Source organism: Neovison vison, chromosome 1 (genome assembly GCF_020171115.1).
Source record: "Neovison vison isolate M4711 chromosome 1, ASM_NN_V1, whole genome shotgun sequence".
Lineage (NCBI taxonomy): Eukaryota > Metazoa > Chordata > Mammalia > Carnivora > Mustelidae > Neogale > Neogale vison.
This window is the reverse complement of record NC_058091.1, coordinates 111,538,591-111,562,323: the sequence shown is the minus strand read 5'-3', so window position 1 is coordinate 111,562,323 and position 23,733 is coordinate 111,538,591. Positions and strand designations below refer to the sequence as shown.

At 35.9% G+C, this 23,733-nt stretch overlaps 1 protein-coding gene across 1 annotated transcript in view; it reads right to left on the bottom strand.

Moving 5' to 3' along the window:
- The window catches only part of COL19A1 (collagen type XIX alpha 1 chain), a 325,236-nt gene that overhangs the window by 292,093 nt on the left and 9,410 nt on the right, over positions 1-23,733 (bottom strand). Inside the window, exons 2-4 of the mRNA XM_044253886.1 lie at positions 21,441-21,567; positions 14,148-14,222; positions 13,175-13,274 (exon numbers count right to left, since the gene is read on the bottom strand). Of these exons, the coding sequence (XP_044109821.1) occupies positions 13,175-13,274; positions 14,148-14,222; positions 21,441-21,531 (266 nt within the window). The 5' untranslated portion in view covers positions 21,532-21,567. The remainder of the gene's footprint in view (positions 1-13,174; positions 13,275-14,147; positions 14,223-21,440; positions 21,568-23,733) is intronic.

Sequence of the window (23,733 nt, the reverse complement as noted above, 5' to 3'; positions counted from 1 at the left end):
ACTTTTCTGAATACTAGAAGAGATGGGGGAATATAAATAAATATCAAATATCAGTAACAACAAGTGAATAGTTAAAATGTTTACAATCATGATATATTAACAACAACAATAAATCATACTTAGGGCTCAGAGCAAAGTATTCATCATGACATTTGCGTATCTTAGGTAACCAGAGGTCATAGAGGGAAGATTATTACAGTTCTCTCCCTTAATTATATTTTGAGCACAGATTAGGAAATATTGAAACCACACAGTAATATCTTTAAAAGACGGCTATGATCTGTTGGGTTTTAAGAAAGATACCCATGCTACAGAAGTGATAACCAATCAGGAGTATTTTCTCTATATTCCTTAGAGATTATTTCTTAGAAAAATTGGATTTCTCACCAAACATTTCTTTAAAAAGTACAATTTTGGGGAAGTAGTAAAAATTATAAGAACAGCATATATACTAATAATTACACAATGTGAAGAAAAGCATGACATGTTCTCATAAAAAAGTACCTTGGTGTTTATCCTACTGGTGAGAAAATACATTGTTATTTTAATATCTTAGGAAGAACACCAATAGAATAGTAACCTGACTAAAAAGATGAACGATTCCTTAAAAAGTGAAAATAATGATCAGAAATGTGACTATTTCAAATAATTATAGAAGAAGTACCTTTAGCACTGACCCTATATTAATGCTTCCCCGGCATGGGGAGCAGTATAAGCTTCTATCCCGTTCATCCCCTGAGGTGTGAAATCAATGTCAACCAGAGCTATACACAAAGCTAACTTAATAAAGTTGAAGTGTCTGGTCTCTCAGGGACAGAAGGATGTCAGCTGAACAAATCACAGGCATTCCTGGCTGCCCAGTTAATGAGAAACCAATAAGAGCTACCCTAAATGGATAAACTCTGCTTTTTCATACTCCCTTCTAGATGGGGAGCACTGCAAGCATGAAAAATCATAAAACAAAAAATAATTCACTCTTTTATAGTACATGCAAATATTTATTGATAAAGTTGTTTTATGGGGAGATGGAATCAAGGAGTGGATCTCATTTAGTTTCCATGAGCAGACCCTGGTGGTTTGTTGTCAAGAAAAATAAAGACCATAATGAAGCTCATAAATTTCTTTACTTCTTTGTATATTAAGTAATTGGTAATTTCATTGTACGGCAAGTTCAAGGTGATGTATTTGTTCAGTACTCCTAGAAGGACCATAGTTTTTAATGTGGCAAGTGACATCTCTTTCTCATGTATGGAAAAAGTAAAGGACAAAAACCAAACTGCAGAATAAAAAGGGATAGAGGCAGAAAAAAATGTGACTGCCAGTTTCTTTTTTGTTCTTTTACCTAATTAAATAATAAGGAATGTGAGGCAAGAAGTGAAAGGTTGAAAAAAAAAAGGGGGAAATACAAAGAGTAACACGCTTTCATAGTTTCAGTGCTCACAAACTGAAAAGAGAACATAATTATTCTAGAGAAATTTCATTTTGTATATGGTATTCCCAAAATCAAGCATGGTACATATTTGGATAGCAAAGTGCTTAAAAAATTAATTACTAATGACAACAGTTTCCGAGGTAATTCTTCTACTAGCTCTTAGCACAAGGCTTGAAACAAAGCCCCCCCCCCTTTTTTAAAGTGCTATTTTGGTAGAGATGAAGTGAGTTTTCCAGATCATATTTAGCAAGACCAACATTTATTTACTTTTTTGCTTTTAAAATGAAATGGCTAAATGGAAAAAAGATCTATTTTTAAGTATCAAGAACTGGCTTCCAAATTAATTCTTCCACTCTAAATAAGCATGAGGCAGAGTTTATGAAGAACTTCCGTATTTACAAGTATCAATGGGGCCTTTGACTTGCTGAATATCTTCCAGGAAGAGAAATATGATACAAGTTACATTTCCTGAGAGTGAAGTGAGAGATGCTTGGAGTTTATAGTAAGTCATTTCGTTCCCAGCTGACACCCACCATCACCTGTCACGTTACAAGCAATTTGGCTAGCAGGGCCTGGAAGGTTTGTCTGAAATGTCTTCCCCCCAAGCCGGCTGGTGATGTTTGAGTTCCACAGACACAGACTCTGAAATCTTAGCCTTTCTGTGCTTGCTAGCTAGGGGGATTCAGAAAGATAGATTGTTGATGAGAAAACGAAGCATAGATGCCTCTCTGATAACCATATGTCTGTTGTGATTAGCACTCATTCATCCTGACCTCATAAATAACTACCCACTGAAAACAAGCCCTTCTACTATATGACACCCAGATAACGAAAATCAAGGATGGACCAGAGAAGCCACTCTTAAGAAAGGCTTGGAAGGCTAATTTTTTTTTCAGGTGTTTCCACCCAAAAAAGAACATAAATCCTGGGTCAAACCCCATGCTAAGGCAGTCCTCTGAGAACTGAAGTGTGCTTCCTGGGTCTGGGGGCTTGGCCTCTGCCTCAGGATCATTTGACCTGAAAGCTGTCATTTTCCCAGGGGCATACTTTCAGCTGTTTGTTTGTTTGTTTGTTTGTTTTTTGTCTGCTTGTTTCTAGAATGTAATGCTATTGCTCTCACACCTTCACTTTATTTTAAGCAGCTTTACTGAGGGGTAACTGACATACTGTGGTTTCTCTTCAGACCATCGAATCTTTCACCTTTCACTTCATTTTTAAATAAAGTTCAAACCCCTTAGCAGCATTTAAGTCTGCTCAGAACAGCACCTCAGCCTCCATTTTCCGCCTCCTCCACCCCAGAAACTCTTGCCACCTGTGTTCACTACCACACAGGATTTCTCACCATTCTTCAAACTGCATTGACCTTTAAATGATACCCCAGCTACTGCACACTGGCCCCCTGGGTCACCTGGCAAATCTGTACTTATCCTTCAAGCCTCTACCTTACACATCCTCTGGGAAGCTTTCCCTAGTTCCCTCAAAATGGCTTCCTCTGTTCACCTCTTCATGTCTGTCATCGTCATCTGTGCATACATCTAAATATTGCTACTATATTCCATAGCAGCTAATTATTAAATAACATACCTATCTTCCCAGACAGAAATAACTCAATGCCAGGCACCATGTCTTTATTTGTCTTTAAATCCTCAGTCCCTGGCATGTAGTGAGTCTTCCATGTCATTAGGGAATCAAATGAAATACTTTGTTAGAATATCTTCTCTCACTGCATTCAAAGCTGAACTGAGAAATAATAAGGACAGTATATCATAAAATGTTTATTCTGTATATATCATGAACAAAGGGAATTTTTTCAAAAGATTTTATTTATTTATTTGACAGAGAGAGAGAGAAAGGGAAAGAGCACAAGCAGGGGGAGCAGCAGGCAGAGGGAGAGGAAGAAGCAGGGAACATGATATGGGGCTCAATCCCAGAACCCTGAGATCATGACCTGAGCAGAAGGCAGACACCTAACCAACTGAGCTACCCAGGGGCCTGAAAAGGGAATTATAGAATCTTATTATGGGTAAATTAGAAGAGAGATAGAAATGTAAAGATAATAGAGAGGAATGTCTAGTTCATATCTATGAGGTTTTTTTTTTTTTGAAGTATTAGCCATTTATTTATTTTTTTTTATATAACATTTTTTTCCAATTTATTTATTTTCAGAAAAACATTATTCATTATTTTTTCACCACACCCAGTGCTCCATGCAAGCCGTGCCCTCTATCATATCTATGAGCTTTTGAGTGTCATAGAAAAAAGAATGCCAAGAGTTGATTGGATTACATTTTTAAATACACCAAGCAGCCCTGTGCCTTGGGCATGACCTTGAGGTCCAGAGGACAGTTACAGAGAGGATCACTGAACTCATACCTTCATCCTCCAGAGCATACACACACACCTCCCACTCAGCTATAAGCCACAGAGCAACTCTGGTACCTGAGGGCTGAGGATGAGGAGCCATGAACAGGGGTTGTCTAGGGCCCATGAAGCAGCATTTTCATGGAGAGGACTCCCAGGAAAAGTAAGGGTGACTTGCCTGATCAAGGAAATTCGAATACAAGGACAAGAGTGTACTTTCTTTTGAACATAAGCACACGTGCAACACTCTTGGGGCTCCCCAAAATAACAAGAGCTGTTTTTAAGAAAGGGCTGAAGTTCTACAGTTGTACAGGTAGAAAGGTAGAAAGAAATCATCACAATTTAGCACTGATGTTACTATGACATCATTTGAACCTAATACTAATGAGACCCGGAAACATTTAGATTATCTGAGCCAGAATGAGTTCAGCATTACATGAAAAGTATACTGAACCATACAAAAGGAAGGAATTTTGCTTAAGGCCATCAGTGACAACTGTGTTTAGAAGGTAGTGTGGGTACTAAACTTTCCAGGAGATATAACATTCAAATCAGGAAAAATGACAGGAAGAAATATGACAGGTAGAGAGAAACAGGTACAGAAAGGCAGTGTAGAGAAATACTACAGGGGCATTTGAGACAGGACAGTGGCCATCTGAAAGAAATTTCCATAGTGTTCAAGAAGGCCGGTAAGATATAAGGGGGTTAAGGGATGTGTGAGGAAGTTAAAGTCATCAGTAACATTATTCCTCTGGGAAGTTTGGGAGTAAAAGAGATTGTCAAAGGAAAATGTTTCTAGAACAGAAAAGGATTAAGTATATATTTGTAGACTAAGAGGCCAGGATACTGTGGAGAGAAACACTGAAAACAGAAGAGCAAAGGGGATCATGAGTGGATCAAGGTATTAGAGGAGGCTGGCAAGGAGATTAAGAGCACAAGTGAAGGGGTTAAAACAGAAGGGTAGCCACTAGAGAGGACAGCTGAAACAGGGAAATTCTGAAGTAGAGAGAAGAAGTCGAGATGGCTCAAATATGAGGAATAGCTTTGGTGCAAAACATCTGGCCAATTCAATCTCATATTCAACCAACCAGATGTTAATCCTACACAGCACAACCACGTGTGTCCGTATTAATTGAAATTTTCACTGAACTTGTGATTGCTTCTTAATTACATGGATATAGCCATGGTGAGAGGAATTATTAAAGTCAATTATTTGAATATATTACTTTTAGCTTAGAATTATAAAAATTTCACCTAGTCTGGAACACATGTATTTTAGGAAATGTAAGTGTTAATTAAAATGAGGTAACAGACAAGGTATACCAAGCTTCTGTGAGTCACATAAAATAACATGAGCAGCTTTTGGCTACCTTGCTTATTTTCTGATGATCCTTCGTGGTTAAATTGAAGGAATTGAAATGATGATAAATTAATAATTTATTAGCTAACACAATCATTCTTCCTTGATTGACATACATTTCAAAGTTCATCACTGAAATTAAAATTGTATTCCACTATCTGAGTCTGTGTTTGAGAATGGAGTTTAGCCTATCCAGTGCTCTTCTACCAAACAAAGAGTCTGACAAATCTACAAAAAACCTGTCAAGTTCTTATGAAGTTCTTAAGCACCAGTATAACAAAACATCATGCATTACTATAGTCAATTCTCTGGCTAATTTACAAATTTAAGATCATACTTAAATTTAGGTTTACAGCCATTCTAAAGGCAATACATTTGCAACCACCTAAGGTTAATAGCTAATTAGTCCTTGCAGCATTTATATGGGTCAAATAAGATTAACGATCATTTGAAGTCTATGCCTATATGCTTTCTTTCTTTTCTATACTCTGAAAACCTGCAATGCACACTCCACAGATAGATACTTACCATCCCACCCTAGCAAAACCTCTATCTCTTACCATATTTGATTTATTGGGTAAAAAGATGAAGAAGAGGAAAGAAAAATCATATACATAATCTAATTGTAGATTAATCAATGCCTGTCAAATTGAACCAAGTAATTACCAAAACAGAACACCTTAATTTTATTATTTTATGTTGACATGATGACATTTGCATTATTATGACTCCTAAGCAGTATATTTAACTGGCACCTCACTATCTCAAGGTAACTGGCATAAGGACATTTTAAGATAAGATAATTTCATGTAATTAATCATAATAAAGTAGGAAATAAGCCCTAAATACATGCTGTATAACATTGTACCTATAGTTGATAACAATAATATATAGTACACTAAACAATGTATTAAGAGGGTAGATCTCATGTTAAATGTTCTTTCTGAAATAAAACAAATGAAAGAAAACAAAACAAAAATAAAATACATATGGATATTGTAGAATCTTTACACATGTGATCAATTACTGATACTCCTTACCATTCCCCAAACACTACTGGATTATATGAACTTGATGGAGAAAAATCACAACTTATTAAAATTTGATGATAATATTAAGTGTTTCCAAAACTGATAAATGGAAATATTAAACTAATAACATTTCATATTATATTACATTTTAGTAGTCATTTCTATACAAAGCACTTTGTTACTAGAATATATCAGTATACCTAAATGTTTCAGAAAAAAATAACAGATTCGTGATTGGTTCTTGTGATGGGGATATAAATATTTCCATGTATTCTTAAAAATCTGCATAATCATCCTCTTAAAATTGTGTTCTATCTAATATATGTAATTTGGCTATATTATATGAATTAAAGAACTCACTAATTGTGAACCTATCGGGCTTTTCATCTTAAGAATGTATGACTTGCAATCAGAGAAAGACACTTATCATATTATCTCCCGATATGAGGAAGTTGAGAGGCAATGTGGGGGGCTAAGGGGGTAGGAAAAGAATAAATGAAACAAGATGGGATCGGGAGGGAGACAAACCTTAAGAGACTCTTAACCTCACAAAACAAACTGAGGGTTGCGGGGGGCGGGGGTGGGAGCGGGGGTAGGGAGAGGGTGGTGGGGTTATGGACACTGGGGAAGGTATGTGCTATGGTGAGTGCTGTGAAGTATGTAAACCTGGTGATTCACAGACCTGTACCCCTGGGGATAATAATACATTATATGTTAATTTTAAAAATTTAAAAAAAAAAAAAAAAGATTGTATGACTTGGAATGCCTGGCTGGCTCAGTCAGTTAAGCTTCTGCCTTCGGCTCAGGACATGATCCCAAGGTGCTGGGATCCAGCTCCACATCAGGCTCCCTGCTCAATGGGAAGCCTGCTTCTTCCTCTCCTGCTCCCCCTGCTTGTGTTCCCTCTCTCACTGTGTCTCTCTCTGTCAAATAAATAATTAAAATCTTAAAAACAAAGCAACAACAACAAAACAAACAAACAAACAAACAAAAACTTATGACTTAGGGACACCTGGGTGGCTCAGTGGTTAAGTGTCTGCTTTCAGTTCAGGTCATGATCCCAGGATCCTGGGATCAAGTGCCACAACAGCTCCTTGCTCAGTAGGGAGCCTGCTTCTCCCTCTCTTTGCTACTCCCGCTGCTTGTGCTTTCTCTTTCTCTGTCTCTCTTTGATTAATAAATAAATAAGTTCCTTAAAAATATATTTTAAAAAAAGAATGTATGACTTAATAATTCACTTCACACTTTGGGTGTGACAAACTATAATTAAGGAAATACAGTGATGACATAAGAATTATGTGTAAGTGTCATTCAATCTCATAAAAACAGCTGGACAACTTTTTAATTAAGTCACTTTTCCTTACATGGGAAACTTCTCTACGAAATGGTAAGATGGCCCATATGAAAACCCAAGGGATGCATAAGTAGTCATTCTCTATAGTTTAATGGAATTGTGAAGTAATCCTCCTGGAATTAGAAGCTTAAGCATCAGAGTTCTTAACATCATTTTGAGCCACAGGGTCTAACTGGTTTTGAGAACCTGGAGAGGTCCCAAAGAACAATAAAAATGAAAGACAGGTTGGAAAACCAGACCTTCAGAAGACATGAACAGACATTTCTGCAAAGAAGACATTCATATGGCCAACAGACACATGAAAAAGTGCTCCATATCACTTGGCATCAGGGAAATACAAATCAAACCCACAATGAGATACAACCTCACACCAGTCAGAATGGCTAAAATTAACAAGTCAGGAAAGGACAGATGCTGGCGAGGATGCAGAGAAAGGGGAACCCTCCTACACTGTTGGCGGGAATACAAGCTAATGTAGTCACTCTGGAAAACAGTATGAAGCTTCCTCAAAAAGTTGAAAATAGAGCTACCCTATGACCCAGCAATTGCACTACTTGGTATTCACCCCAAAGATACAAACATAGTGATCCAAAGCGGCATCTGCACCCAAATGTTTATAGCAGCAATGTCCACAATAGCCAAACTATGGAAAGAACCTAGATGTCCATCAACAGATGAATGGATAAAGAAGATGTGGTACACACACACACACACACACACACACACACAGGAATACTATGCAGCCATCAAAAAAAGTCTTGCCATTAGCAACAACCTGGATGGACCGAAAGGGTATTGTGCTAAGTGAAATAAGTCAATCAGAGAAAGACAACTATCATATGATCTCACTGATATGAGGAATTTGAGAAACAAGATAAAAGGATCATAGGGGAAGGGAGGGGCAAATGAAACAAGATGAAACTGAGAGGCAGATAAACCATAAGAGACTCTTAATCTTGGGAAACAACCAGAGGGTTGCTCGAGGGGAGGGAGTGGAAGGGATGGGCTGGCTGGGTGGTGGACACTGGGGAGGGTACGTGCTCCCTGTGAATTGTGTAAGGCTGATGAATCACAGACCTGTGCCCCTGAAACAAATAATACATTACATGTTTAAAAAGAAGAAGAAGAAGGAAAAGAAAGAAAGAAGGAAAGAAAGAAAGAAAGAAAAAGAAAGAAAGAAAACCAGCCCTTACGAGGGGAAGATTGAAAATCAGCCCTGTGTAGAATGCTAAAGGAAGTTTAGCCTTTCTAAGAGAAGGGGTGGTGGCACTGAGTTCCATGGCCGATGCCTGATGACAGAAGGCAACACGTTTCAGTTTCTTTGGTCAACCCAAGAGAGAAGTGCAGTTTTTCCTTGCATCATCTGTCTCTCCAGCAGGTTCCAGAAGGCAAGACTAGATGTACATTCTTTCACTATTATAATCCCAGAGCCTCGTAAAGTGCCCAGTCCATGTGAGCTCACTAAATGCTTGTTGAATAAAGAGGGAGAGTTCTAGTGACACCTGGGTAGCTCAGTCGGTGAAGCATGTGCCTTTGGCTTAAGTCATGATCCTGGGGTCCTGGAATCAAGTCCTGCATCAGGCTCCTCACTCAGCAGGGTACCTGCTTCTCCCTCTGCCTGCCTTTCTCTCTCTCTCTCTCTCTGACAAATAAATAAATAAAATCTTAAAAAAAAAAAAAAAGAAGAAGAAGGCAGCTCTATACTACCCTGAATTCACTACAGTGACTACTGAATGTCACCTCTTATTCACCCTTTAGCAGTACAGAAACATTTCAGGAACCTCTCATATAGCTTATATAGTAAGCTACAGCTTTTATTTGTAATTGCTACAAGCCTTTAGTTGAAAACACAAAACTTAATGACAAAATCTTTAAATGATAACATCTAATGCTGCTGAAGATATTGGGTATTATACAGAATAGAAGGGGAAAACAAGGATAAAACATAATTAGAAGTATGTATCAAGATGTCTAAAAATGAACTAGTAATTCCACTGTGAAAAATCAATCTTACGGAAATAATTCTAAACACAGAGGAAAAACAACTTTCCTGCATGTTGGTGGCATTATTTATAATGATAAAAATCTGGAGGTAGTGTAAAGGTCGATGTAGAAAAGACACGAGCATGGGGTGAATCTTTCAACACTAGCACAGACAAGGTATGGATCATGATACAATACACAAAGCAGCTTTCCCCATATTTAGGATTATTTCCAAGGGAACTGTTAAGGTTCAGAGAACTTCAACAACTCCTCAGAAACTACCCATCTTACAAATATATAATTTGGCATTTCCTACTTGTGGAGGGTTATTATATTTTTTTAATAAAAACATAAAATGCAAATGAAAATAGCCTCCAATAGCTTTTTTTCCTGTGTAAAGCTGTAAAACTAAATAAGCCCTGCTTTCAGAAAGCAACCACCAATTTAATGAAAGAGAGGGACAGAGAGAGAAGATTCCTCTTCACTGGAGATTTATTTATTTGCCAAAAAAGCTAAGGGGACCATATCTGTCCATTACACCACTATGTCTAGCTATGCTATCCAAGCTCTTAAAATCTTATTAAAGTTAATTGGTGTTGATTATCTTTTCACACATAGTGTAATTTCCCCTTCATTCTTAGGAACTGTTTCAGTTGCAAAAGACACCAGCCCATAGGAATCATCCTCAATCAGAGAGACTACAGACTAGAAACATGTATAAGCTCTCCCATCTCCCCTCTTTTGCTAACAGGTCACAACATTCTAATCTGCTGAACTTAATATGGCCTCAAAATCCTCAACACAGTATTTTGGAAAGCCACTAGCCCTCAGTTACAAAACCTAAGGAATAAGGCTCTTTACTGTCCTTGAATTCAATAATAAATAAGGAAATTTTGTTTCCCTGCTACATTTGAAATCAAATGATTTCCCCATTGGCCAGTCAAAAAACAGAGATTTGCCCCTTTAGAATCAACAATATGTGCTAATTCAACATTTATCAGCTCATAAAATATTCAACTACTAAGACATTTGTATTTCGTTGACACGTTTTTATTTAAAACATGTTTCTATAAAGCAACTAAAAAAGGTTAAAAGTACACTACACCAAGAAAATAAGGTGCTCCGTAGTATGTGCACGTTTTGTGTACATTTTCTCTCACAATTTCACCACTTTGCCCGGGTAATTGCCAAAACACTATTTAAAGATAATCAGAGTATAATCATCTGGGACACAGCTCTCAACATATATGTAAATAATGAACTATTTCTTTTGCACAACCAGGGATACTTGGAGATACAAGAAGACAAGGAAACCTCCTCTAAAAGATAATTCCAAAAAACTAGGTAGTATGCCACCCGGAATCTCTTAACCAATACTTTTGTTTGCTATCCCAAGGGCTACTGAAGAAATGGATACAAATTTAAAACAAAACCAAACATACAAATTCCCCTCAGATGTTCTTTGAGCCTGTGTCACCGTTAAGTGTATAGTAATGTGTATCTGTAGGGTCCCTGTAAGAAGTCGCCCTTGGGATTCCCCTGTTAAGTCAGGCTCAAGGTGCTGAGGGTGCTGAAAAGGATCTGACCAACACGCTTATTAAATCTCTCCCCTCATGAGTCTCAGCTGGAAGATGACAGAACTATAAAAATCATCTCAGGCACAGAAAGAATCCTCATTTTCCATATAAAATAGCATCTGCCTTTCCCATATTGATTCTGCAAGGCAGCTTATTTACAAACACATAAATAGCTGCAACTTTACTCCAGTCTCATTGAAAAATCAAAATGGCATCACGCAAGAGAAGCCTCCTAGCATACTTGGCTCAGTGAGTGAAATGTAAATGGAGAAGAGCCAAGCTACTTGACACTGGCTAGTCAGCTTAACAAGATACCCTCCAGTTTCCTGTAGTAGAGGTACCAGGGTTCTGCTCTGCAGAGCCAGGGAATTTATTTCCATTGATAGCCCAGGGATCACTCAATGATTTAGAGCTAAAGGTCGGAAACTAAGTGTCCGACTGGCTGATATCTATTCTCATGCATATTCAAAGAGGAACAGCACTGCCTAAATGAGGCAGCAAGAGTTCCAGTGTAACTACCTAAAATTAGCTAAATCTTCTTATATTCAGTTCCAGTAAATTTTAAAGTTTTCCCTCCAATCCTTTAGCCACCTGGACAAAACTACAGGAGTTTAAATTGTCAGAAAGAAGGCAGGAGAAAAAATGCGCCTTAATTTTTGAACAGAATTTATTGCCTTTCTTAAGTTCTTCAATTAAAACTATCTACTACTAGTTTAAAAAAATCTAAATCTCTCTCTATGATACATATGAGATACGTATTGACTTTCCTTTACTGGATATGAATTCCCAAACACGACCTGCTATATACCCTGAGGGTTTAATGCCTGCCTATGAAGCCACCTAGAAACTGCCCACAGCAGCACAGCCCTGTACGGTCCTATCTGCTGAAATGCCTCACCTGACGATCACCCATTCTATCCCCCGACAGCAGATGACTCTCTTCCTTAACATTCTTATTTCTTACCAATTAATGTGCAGTTTAGGAACTACATCATTAAACTAAATGCATCTAAAGTATCACAAAATAGAAGGTTTAAAAGAAAGTTTTCTCAAAAAAAAGGTGAGTGAGGTAGTTCGTTTACACAGAGCATCTGAGAATAGGCAACAAGATGATTAATGCTGTTCCCCTCTGAGAATTCAAATGTGAAGATTTTCAGCAATCCTGTCTGGTAACTTAAATATTAGGCTACTCATCAAGAAGAGGAAACAGCCATATATGTTTTCACACAAAAACATCTGTGTTGGGGATTAAACCAGAGTTTTAATGCTTTTTCACTGCAGTATATTCATAAATTGGAATGTTCCTTTTAGACTCAACGACTAAATATCATAACCATATATGCTCTATCTACCTTCAGGATAACTCAAGCTTTCTGAATTACTGTGTATCCATCCTCCAATCACATATGGACCATGGGGGAAGTATTATTGCCCTGTATAGTTCCTGACCAATTGTCAGTATTTAATGGCACATGATACTTTTTTTCTTTTAATCTCAGAATTATCAGTGGGAAACAAACAGTACAGATAACAAAGGGAAACTTTGGTAATTCAATTTTGAAATACAGTGTGTATCAAGACCATCTCATAGTCACGTTATCATCTTATATTACTATATATTCCACATAATATAGAAGAGGAATACCTAAGGGCTATGTTCTTTTGTTTTAATTTATCATGAAGCATACTAAATGTAGAAATGATTACAATAAATACCAGACTTTTGTCTCTAACTCTACATTGCATCGTATGTTTTAAAGTTCACATTTGAAAATCTTGCTTTGGTTGTATCTATTTTAAACATAAATAATACTTCTTCAAAATGAACTTAATTTCTATTCTGCAAAGATTACACCCATATCTGTATCAGTGAATGGCATTTATACCATAGAATAAGATCAGATTGCAGGGATTATTAAAAAACAACAAATATAAAAATAGCCCACTTACCACAGCATTCAAGTAAGGATGATACCACTGAGAGTTTTTATTTTTAAACAAATTAGTTGGAATTTCCTTAGAAAATAGTTTACATAGTATTATCAAAATGTAAAGAAAAATTATTATTTTACTTACATGGTATCTCTAATAAGAAATGCACTTCCCAATTTGAAACAGGTTTTATCACCTTCACAAAATGCACGTCTCAAAGAAAAGCGCTCTCCTAGGTCAAAACCTATAAAATGTGACAAATGATTTAATCCAGTAATTTTGTTAAATTTGGGAAACCACAGAGATACTGATATCTGTAAATAGGACTTTTTTTTATTGTTGTTGTCCTTATCTATAGAATGATTTATTTCAAATAAATCCTGTTGTTTGGGATCACCAAAATTACTTGATTTCATTTTTCTCCTTATAGTATGTATACAAGAGGATGAAATATGTTTCAAAAGACTCAAATACTAATTTTCTTTGACCTAGCAATTCTCCTAAGAAAATAACCAGAGCAGCTCATTGTAACATCTCTAATGTCTAAAGACAAATTTTTGTCTAGTTAAGACAAAATTTTGTCTAGTTAATTAATGTCTAGTTAAGTAAAAAATACCACAATTCAACTGAAAGGTAAGCAGTCTTGTTTTTTAAAAAATCATGCCTTAGAAGAATATATATTGATGTGGGGAAATGCTTTGATTTCAACTTCAATAAACATATTAATGATTATATATGTGTGTGTGAAAGAGGGAGGGAGGGGAAAGGAAGACAGAGGAAGACAGAGGAACGGTACACCAAAATGGGAATCATTGCTGTCTTTGGGTAGTAAGATCTTTCTCATAAATTTCTTTCTCTTTTTTCAAAATTTCTACAATGGATACAACTTCTATAATTTTAAATAACTTTTTTTTTCCTCTAAGAGGCTGAGTTGTTCTTAGTTAATACTCTGCTCTTAACACTTTTTTCTACATCATTTATCTTCTTTATTTTTAATCTCTCATACTGATGTTATCTTAAATTACAATGTCAAAGAGTCACTTGTGATTTAATACACATATGGTGAGAATTTCACACAAAATACTTCTTTGCCAAGAATTATAGTTATAATGCTTACCTGAAACTTCAAGTTTATTTTTGTTGTCCTGGGTAAACTGATGTCCCTCTGTTCTCAGTAAAGGACACTGTTTTTCTATTAAAAAAAAAATTGAAAATTGAATATGTACACTTCATTTTTAGTTGATTTTCTTTTCAAATAAGTTTGAATCAGACAATACAATTAGAAACTTAAGATAAAATGAAAATAATAAACCATTTTACTAACGTTCTCTAGATTGAGAATAAGAATATTACCCACCTCAGAGTACGTTTGTGAGGATTACATATGGCTGGTAAAGAGTCAACACTTGTGTTAGCTGTTATTACTACTATTATTATTATTACTATTACAACTACTATTGCTCTAACTTTCTAATTGTTGCTATACATTTTTGACATTAGGAAAATATCTAGCTTCAACATCATTAAATTTTTATATTCAAAACATATTCTAATATTAAAACAAATGAACCAATATTATATTTGAACACAGATTTGATTCAGGTTTCCTTGCCAGGTGATACTGAACTTTAGATCGGAAGGGGACTGCTATGGACTGAATGTGTCCCTCTAAAATTCATATGTTTAAGTTTTGATCCCCAATATGATGGCATTTGGAGGTGGAGCCTTTGGGAAGTAATTAGGTTTGTATGAGGACATAAAAGTGGAGCCTTCCTGATAGAATTAGTGTCCTAATAAGGGGATGGAGAAATAGGAACTCCTTCACTCCCTACCATATAAGGAAACCGAGAGGAGAGCCCTCACAGGAACCTGGCTATGCTGGAACCCTGATCTCAAGCTTCCCAGCCTCTAGGTCTGCATGAAATAAATGTTTGTTCTTTAAGCCATGCAGCCTATGGTATTCTTAGAACAGCCTGAACTGACTAAAGCAGCAATATATATGGAAGTTATCACAATAAAACTAAAAAGCAAAGACATCTGCCATACAGAAGTGGCATATAATTGTAAAAATCGGGTAAAAGCATTGAGAAAGTGTTAATTATGTACTAGGGCACCTAATAATAATTTAAAAAAAAATAAAAGATAAACTTAGTCTCCACTCATATTGAGTGTACCTACTCAACACTACCACAACATCTTAATAGAGTAACGAACATGCATGCATTAAGTTTTGGTTATTTGAGGTTTGTTAAATCTAATTCAGGGTAGATTCTAAGAAGGTAATAGTTAATTCAGACAAAAATGTGGCCAATTTTTAGACTATGCCAAGGTAACTGTATAACTGGACAGATATTCTTAAAATTAACTATCAACTACTAATTAATTAACTATTTTGGCATCACACAACCACCACCTTAACTCTCCATGTCTAAAATTCACTTGTGTTTAATGATCTAAAAGTTTTCAATACAGAGGGGAGACAAACTGCTTAAAACTAAATGGATCTCTTGCTCTACTGAAAAGTGGCAAGTACTGAATCCCAAGTTCAACGGCTCAGCTCCTCAGCCCTTCATTTAACAAATGTATCATGAACGTCAGGGGTGGTGACAGGGTATCATCTAAATATATTTAACTAGAAAAATAAATCAGATTCCAAATAGCGCTGTCATTTAATCAGATTTAAAAGTTGCAATACACATACGTGAAATTGTAGTACTGAATAATTGTAGTTACTTAGCTACTTTGGAAACTCCTATCTCAGAGGTCTTAAGGGTAATGTGGGTCCAAAATGATAGTAAAATTAGCTATTCTGTAAACATTGCCGATTTTTTTTTAATCCAAAAGCATAGTCATTTTTCTAAAAACCAAGCATCTCATCAAGAAAATTGAAAAGTTGAAGAACTGAAAACTAAAGAACTTTGTCAAGGGAGATTAAGTCCTAAATAAGTGAAGGGATAAACCAAGTATTTACACTGGAAAACTCAATTGACTTAAGATGTCAATTCTGACTTTTATCTCTAGATTCAGTACGATCCCAATTAAAAATCCCAACAGGGGGGCAAATGGTGTGTGTATGTGTGAGAGAGAGAAACTGACAACCTGATTCTCAAATTTATATGGAACTCCAAGAAAACTAGAAGATTTGAGGCAAAAATGAAAAACAAGCTGGAGAACTTAAAGTATCAGATACCAGAAATGTTTATAACGTGGGATTGGTCAGTGGAACAGTGTACAGAGTCCAAAAACAGACCTGTGTACATGCTGGTTCTCTCATTTGCCAAAAAGAAGCCATTGTAATTCAGTGGGAAAAGGATGGTCTTTCCAGTAAATGTTTCTGGGTGAACTGTATCTTCACATAGGAAAACACTGAACTTTGATTCTTACTTCATACCATGCAGAGAAATAAATTAGTGATGATATCAGACCTAACTAAGAAAGGTAAAACAATAAAGGACTACAGAAAAACAGAAGATGTTCATGAACCTGAGGAAGCAAAGGTTTCTTAAAGGGATACAGAAAGCACAGATTACAAAAGACTGATAAACTGGACTTCATTAAAATTAAAATACTTATAAATCAAAGGACAACATTAAAAGAGTGAAAAGGAGCCCTAGATCCTATAGAACCATAGAGACATAGATTGTTTCATACAATACAGACTATTGTAATACATATATCTGATCACGTATCATATCCAGAATATACAAAGAACTCTCACAAATCACTAAGAAAAATCTGGAAATTCTATTTTGAAAATGCACAAAAATTTAAGCACTTCACAAAAGTCAAGATCCAAATTGGCGACCTGCATATGAAAAGGTGCTCAACATCATTAATCATCAGGAAAATGCAAATTCTGAGCCACAATGAGATACTGCTAAATGACTAGAATAAAAATCTGACAGCACCATGACTCAAACCCATGACTGTGAGATCAAGACCTGAGATGAGACCAAGGGTCGGATGCTTAACCAAATGAGCCACCTAGGCACCCCCATCACTCTTCTTTTCTAACAGGCATTGAGGAAAATTGTTTTCCTTATTGTAGTGACAAAACCAATAAGATAACATTTGCTTCATGATTAGAGTTGGGAAGGTGAAGAGTAGCAATTTACCACACATGCAGAACTGGTTGTTTTTGTTTTTGTTTTCATAAACAGAGCAAAGAAGAAGCTTTAGGTGTTTCACATTTTTTTTAAAGAAAGGCTAAAACAGACTCTGTTGGATTGAGGAGGAAGCAGGCCTTTTTATTTTATTGTTACTGGTTGCCCAAAGACCTCCCATATATTTCGTACTTGGATAACGCCTCTGATAAAAGATTATAGAGTATCCTGGGTGAGGAGAAAAATACTGGTTAACAAATATAGGTAAAGATCATCAGACCAAAATATAACAAATATAATATGGAAAAGTGACCAAACAAGTAAAAAAAGAAGAACACAGCCATGTTAACAAAAAAGTCACAAAAGGGGTCACAAAATATTCAGAGCTTCTTGTGAGTTTGTTGTTGTTGTTGTTGTTGTTGTTATTGTTTTAATACAAAGCTGCTCCTCCAAAGAATACCGGTTAGGAGCTATAATTTTTTTTTTTTAATAATTGGGAAACTTTCCTCCACTTTAAAAATTCAGGAGTAACAAAGTGTATTTGCCAGTTACATGGTACCATATTGAACATGAGGAATTCTTACAAACACATAATAAAAGTTCTATATAATAGCATACTTTCTACGCTGAGTTTGAGTGCAGTGTGTGTCAATTAATTAAAGCCAAATTTCAGAATAACAGTTTTTCCTTGTAATTTATAAAAAACTAATTTTACAATCTATATGCTCATGGTCTAGGGCCTAAGTTTATAATCAATTCCATCTAGGTGTTTTATCATAAGAAAAAGATGTTTTCTAACCTGATGTTTTACCATAAGAAAAAGAAATGGCATTCTATCATCTCTCCTTTTACCAAGTCTGGCTTTTTGTTTTGGTTTGGGGTTTTGTTTTTTGTTTTTTAGATGGGGAAGGGGGAGAGATCTTCAAGCGAGCTCCACACCCAGCAGAGAGCCAAAGGAGTCCGTTTAACCTACTCAGCCACCCAGGAGCCCCTGGGTTGGAAGACGGATTTGCTGCTTTTCCTTACCCTGGTTTTCTGTTTTTATTACTTTTGATGGTAACTCAGAACTTTGGCACAGACCAGATTTAGGAAAGTAGAACAAAAAGGAGAACCTTTAATTTTTCTATATATAAACTCCTATCATAGTGGAAAGTTTTAAGAAACTGAATAAAACAAGTTTTAAGATCTACATAATGTATATTTTTAATTCGCTTCCCCACCCTCTTTTGACAACTGAGCTGAAACTGCCACCTTAAAATTTTTACCTACAAAATGAAAATGTATAAATGTGTCTTAACTCACAATCTCAATATAATAGTAAAACTGATAAGATTAGGAAATAACTGAATTCTAAAATAGCTTCAAGATTTTAAAATTCAAGGCATATTGAACCTTTTCATATTACTTTTGAATTCTGCCCCAACTGAAACAATATCTCAAGTATAATTAAGCATTCCATAGAGCTAAAATAAAGCAATTAGAAGGCTCAATTTATCCTTCGTATATTTAGGTTTAACAGTAGACTGCTGACAACTTCACAGACTCCAGAGTTGAAACCCTAGCCTCTCCCTCAGATTTGTTCTATCTTATTTTTAGATGTAATCACTTCCCTCCGGTAAATGGTTAGTGACCACACGCGCAGGTCTGCACATGAGGAAACTAAAAAGGGAACTTTGCACTTGTGAATCAGAGACACAAGACACAATGAGAGCCCCCTGTCAGGCCATGCCCAGCGTGTCATATTCTTCAATAATCCCCGTGACAGTGCTGTGCTGACATTTTCAATTAATGCAAATGATACCTGAAGTTAAGCAATTTCCATGGCACGTTCAGGATGTGTTGCTTCAGGAACACGTTCTCTCAAACGGCCTGATAAAAATCAATGCTTCATTTTTGTCTGTATTAATTTCCCTCAGTGCTTCATGTTACGCGAATCTTGTTAGGGTTCAGATTAACTCTGAATTCATACTTCTTAGGAAAATCTTTCAGAAAGATCACTTTGGTACAGTTAATTGGACCAGAATATATGTATTTCAGGAGTCCTACATACAGTATAACCTGATTAAAGAGTTGAGATACCAAAGCTGAAAAAGCAGAACATTCTGGGGAATCCCAAAATGGGGAAGTTTCAGTCACACAAGATGATTAGGTTCTGGATATCTGCTGTGCAACATTGTGTGCCTATAGTCAACAATACTGAGTTACACACTTAGATATTTCTTAAGTGTTGTGTTCCTACCACAACTTTTTAAGAAACAGTTACTAGAGCCAAAAATAACAAAAAAGAAAAGAAAATGAAATAAAGGGAATATGGTAGCATAAGATGCAAGACAAAGAAAAGGAAAAAAAGGGGCGCCTGGGTGGCTCAGTGGTTAAGCCACTGCCTTCAGCTCAGGTCATGATCTCAGAGTCCTGGGATCGAGTCCCGCATGGGGCTCTCTGCTCAGCAGGGAGCCTGCTTCCCTCTCTCTCTCTCTGCCTGCCTCTCTACTTGTAATTTCTCTCTGTCAAATAAATAAATAAGTAAATTAAAAAAAAAAAAAAAAAGAAAGAAAAGGAAAAAAAGAAGAAAAAAATGTCAATTAATATTCCAGGTCAGACACATTGCATTAGATTCACCTGGGGAGCTTGTTAAAAATGTCAATTGCTGAATCCCACCCCAGCCAGTCCTGCATAATGGGAGCCTCAGAGTGGGATTTAGAAATCAATACCCCAGGGGGCGCCTGGGTGGCTCAGTGGGTTAAAGCCTCTGCCTTCGGCTCGGGTCATGATCTCAGGGTCCTGGGATCAAGCCCCACATGGGGCTTTCTGCTCAGCAGGGAGCCTACTTCCTCCTCTCTCTCCACCTACTTGTAATCTCTTTCAAATAAATAAATAAAATCTTTAAAAAAAGAAATCAATACCCCAGATGATTTTTGCTCAAACTAAAATTATAAATACATTTATTGTAGATCCTTCAAATCATTAGGAAGAACATTTATTATGCACTAGTATGTCCCTAAAATCTATGTCCTGCTCAACCAGAGATTCATTTTCCTTTCTAACCAAAGAAGTCCTACCCCTCCGTTTCAGTTGCAAATCGCATTACTTACTAGTGTTCTTAAAAGGAAGAGACATAAAGAAGTTAAAAGTAGCAACATTATCAGAAGGAACCCTCCTTGTCCTATGGACTTCCTTTTGTCTGAGTCACTTCTGATTTATTTCTCACTGAAGAAGGAAAGTGTTTTCCCCCAAAATATATGACAGCCTCAGGATATCATTGATACAGTGGTAGAATATTCAAATTTTTATGCGGATTCTTAGGAAATGCACCTCCTGCCTAATTAATATAAAAGTCATAAAGACTTACATAACGCGGAGAGACTAAGACTTGTTATATCTTTATAAGAGATTGTTTTGATTCTATATGTGCTTCAAAATCAAAAGTCTCTACCAGGCTGTGTTTATACCCGTTTAGCAAAATGTATTAAAGGTATATTCAAAAGAATAAACACAGTATGACTCAGTTTCAGAATACATCATCATATGTGACTATCGTCAGAATTCATCTTATGTGATCCTTGGCATAGGAGAGTTGAAGTCTCTCTTTGCTTAGCAAATGGCTTCTCCAATGTGTCTAGTTCGACCTACAAGGACATCTAGATCAGTAATTTACAATTCAAGAGTTCAAGAAAGGTTTTCCAAATTAGCCACAAAATCATTTTTAAAAATTGGAAGTGAGAGTAAATGTTTTAAACTGCCTTCAAGCCATTTAGAAACATTTGTGAAGTTCATAATTTAACAACTGCAAATAAATATCTATTTAGTTCAAAAAGTGCTCTAATGACTGTTAATCTTTTGTTCATTTCATCTGAGATACTATAAAACTTATATATAATTAAACTACATTTCTTTTTATATCTCCTATTCTGTTTTTCCCTTTTCCTTAATTAAGATTAGGCATGTTCCTGGTTAAACCTAATTAGTGATAGACTTATATATTTCTAATTTGAATAACTTGTAACAAAGGGGAAAAGGAGAAAAAGACACACAGAGAGGCATGCACATACATTTATATTTGTAAACATTAATGAGAGAAAAGAAAGTCTATTTAGCCTAATATGCATATGGGAAAAAGAGGTAGTTTTAGAAATTCTCAATGTGCAACATAAAAGGTCAATGGGGAAAAAACAATGAATTCTTTATTTTGCACTAGTAGATTTAATCTATGGCCTCCTCACCCCAACGATGTATTTTAATGATTTTAAAAATAACTGACAGTCTATAAATAACATTTGGTGACTGGACAAAAGAGGTGGCCTGGATACCTGACTTGTCCCTGACCGTCACGGAAATGGAAGCAGGAAGCAGAAGCATTACCACCCAGAGCCAAATTTTCCAAGAGCCAGCATGCTTCATTGTGCCTCGAAACCATGTGAACCAGTGGCCACAGATCTGCAAAAAACAAAGTATTGGAACTGAGATTCTTGTATATAGTTCCTCTCATTATGATCTCTAGAAAACCCTCATCACCAAAAAGCACACAATAGATTTTTGCAATATATGTAATTATATAATTAGATATATGGTTATAGATGTAATGATACATAATAACACAATATAGGCCTTAATATGTATGAAAAAGCTCCAAAAAATATTTTCTGATTAGGTCCTAATTATCAATGTCCACAAAGCCTCTTCTACCTTAAATTTTCTCTTCTCTATTCCTTAAGTGTGTTTTTTAAAGCTATACCACTTAAAATGACTTGAGCTTGTGTATATATATTTCTAAATCCTGGTAAAACATACCTAATATAAAATCTATGATCTTCTTAAGTGGCATTAAGTTCCTTCATATTATTGTGTGATCACCACCACCATCAATAACGTCTCATCTTGCAAAACTGAGACTCTATAACTATGAAACACTAATTTCCCATTTCTCCTTCCTCCGGCCCCTGGCAACCATCACTTTACTTCCAGTCTCTACGAATTTGGTTACTCTAGGTACCTCATAAGAGTGGAATCATACCATTTTTATCCTTTTGTTACTTTCTTTCACTGAGCATACTGTCCCTAAGGTTCATCCATGTGGTAGCATGTGTCAGAATTTCCTTCCTTTTTAAAGCTGAATAATATTGCAGTGTATGTATATACTATGTTTTGTTTATCCATTCTTCTGTTGATGGACACTCGGGTTGCTTTTGACATTTTTCACATTATTGTGAATAATGCTGCTATAAACATGAATGAACAAATACGTGTTCAAGTCTGTGTCTTTAATTCTTTTGGGTACATACCCAAAAATGGAATTGCTGGATCAAATGAAAATTCTATTTTGAATTTTTTGAGGAACCAACATACTGTTTGCCATAGCAGCTGCACCATTTTATATTCCCACCAACAATGCTCGGCAGTTCCAAATTCTCCACATCCTCATTAACATTATTACTACTAGCAGTAGTATTTTTAATAATAACCATCCTAGTGGGTGTAAGATGGTATCTCACTGTGTTTTTCATTTTTATTTCCCTAAGGATTAGTGAAGTGGAACATCTTTTCATATTTATGTTTATTACCATTTGTATATCTTTTTTTTAAGATTTTATTTATTTGACAGAGAGAGACACAGCGAGAGAGGGAGCACAAGTAGAGAGAGTGCGAGAGGGAGAACCAGGCTCCCCACCAAGCAGGGAGCCCGATGCAGGGCTCGATCTCAGGCCCCTAGAATCATGACCTGAGCTAAAGGCAGACGCCTAACGACTGAGCCACCCAGGTGCCCCACCATTTGCACATCTTATTGGGATTTATTTGAATCATTTCCCCTTTTTTAAATCTGGTTTTCTGTTGAACTGTAGGAGTTCTTTACATATTCTGGACATTTACCCCTTTTCAGACATGATTTGCAAATATTTTCTTCCATGTTGTGGGTCACCTCTTCACTCTCTAGATTGTGTCCTCTGCTGCAAAGCAGTTTTTTTTATTTTTATGTCATCCAATTTACCTATTTATCTTCTCACATGTTCTTTTGGTGTCATATGCAATGATTTATATTTTTAAAATATAATCTTATTACTCACAATTCTATTTTCTCTTCTGAATATTAGTGTTGCATATTTTGTCTTAACTGATACTATATTTTCTATAAACTTAACTATGTTGTTACTGGGTTGAATAATCACTGCTACTAGAGGGATTACTAGACATGTGAAAAGCAATCCTTCCTTCTGTTCAAAGAGAAAATGGATAAATGCCATGCCTATCTCAACAGAGCCCACCACTGGCATCATATTTAACATAAATGTGTTACCCTCCATAATCATTTGCCTTTCTAAATATAGACTACTACTTTATAGGTATTACAATAAGATTTAGTAAATGGAATGCCTATAATGGAAAACTTAAATTATTATTTAAATTAATTTTTATAGTGAAATAACTAACATGAAAATAAATTGCAAGTAAAAATATAATGGCTCCTATAGTGTTTTTAACAATTGCAGTATTATTAGAATAGCTATTCTAAGACTTCTAAATATGCAAATAAAATGAAATCATTTATTTGCCATCATTCAAAGTTTACTCAAGAGTCAAATATGAAAGAATCCATCACACCAATGT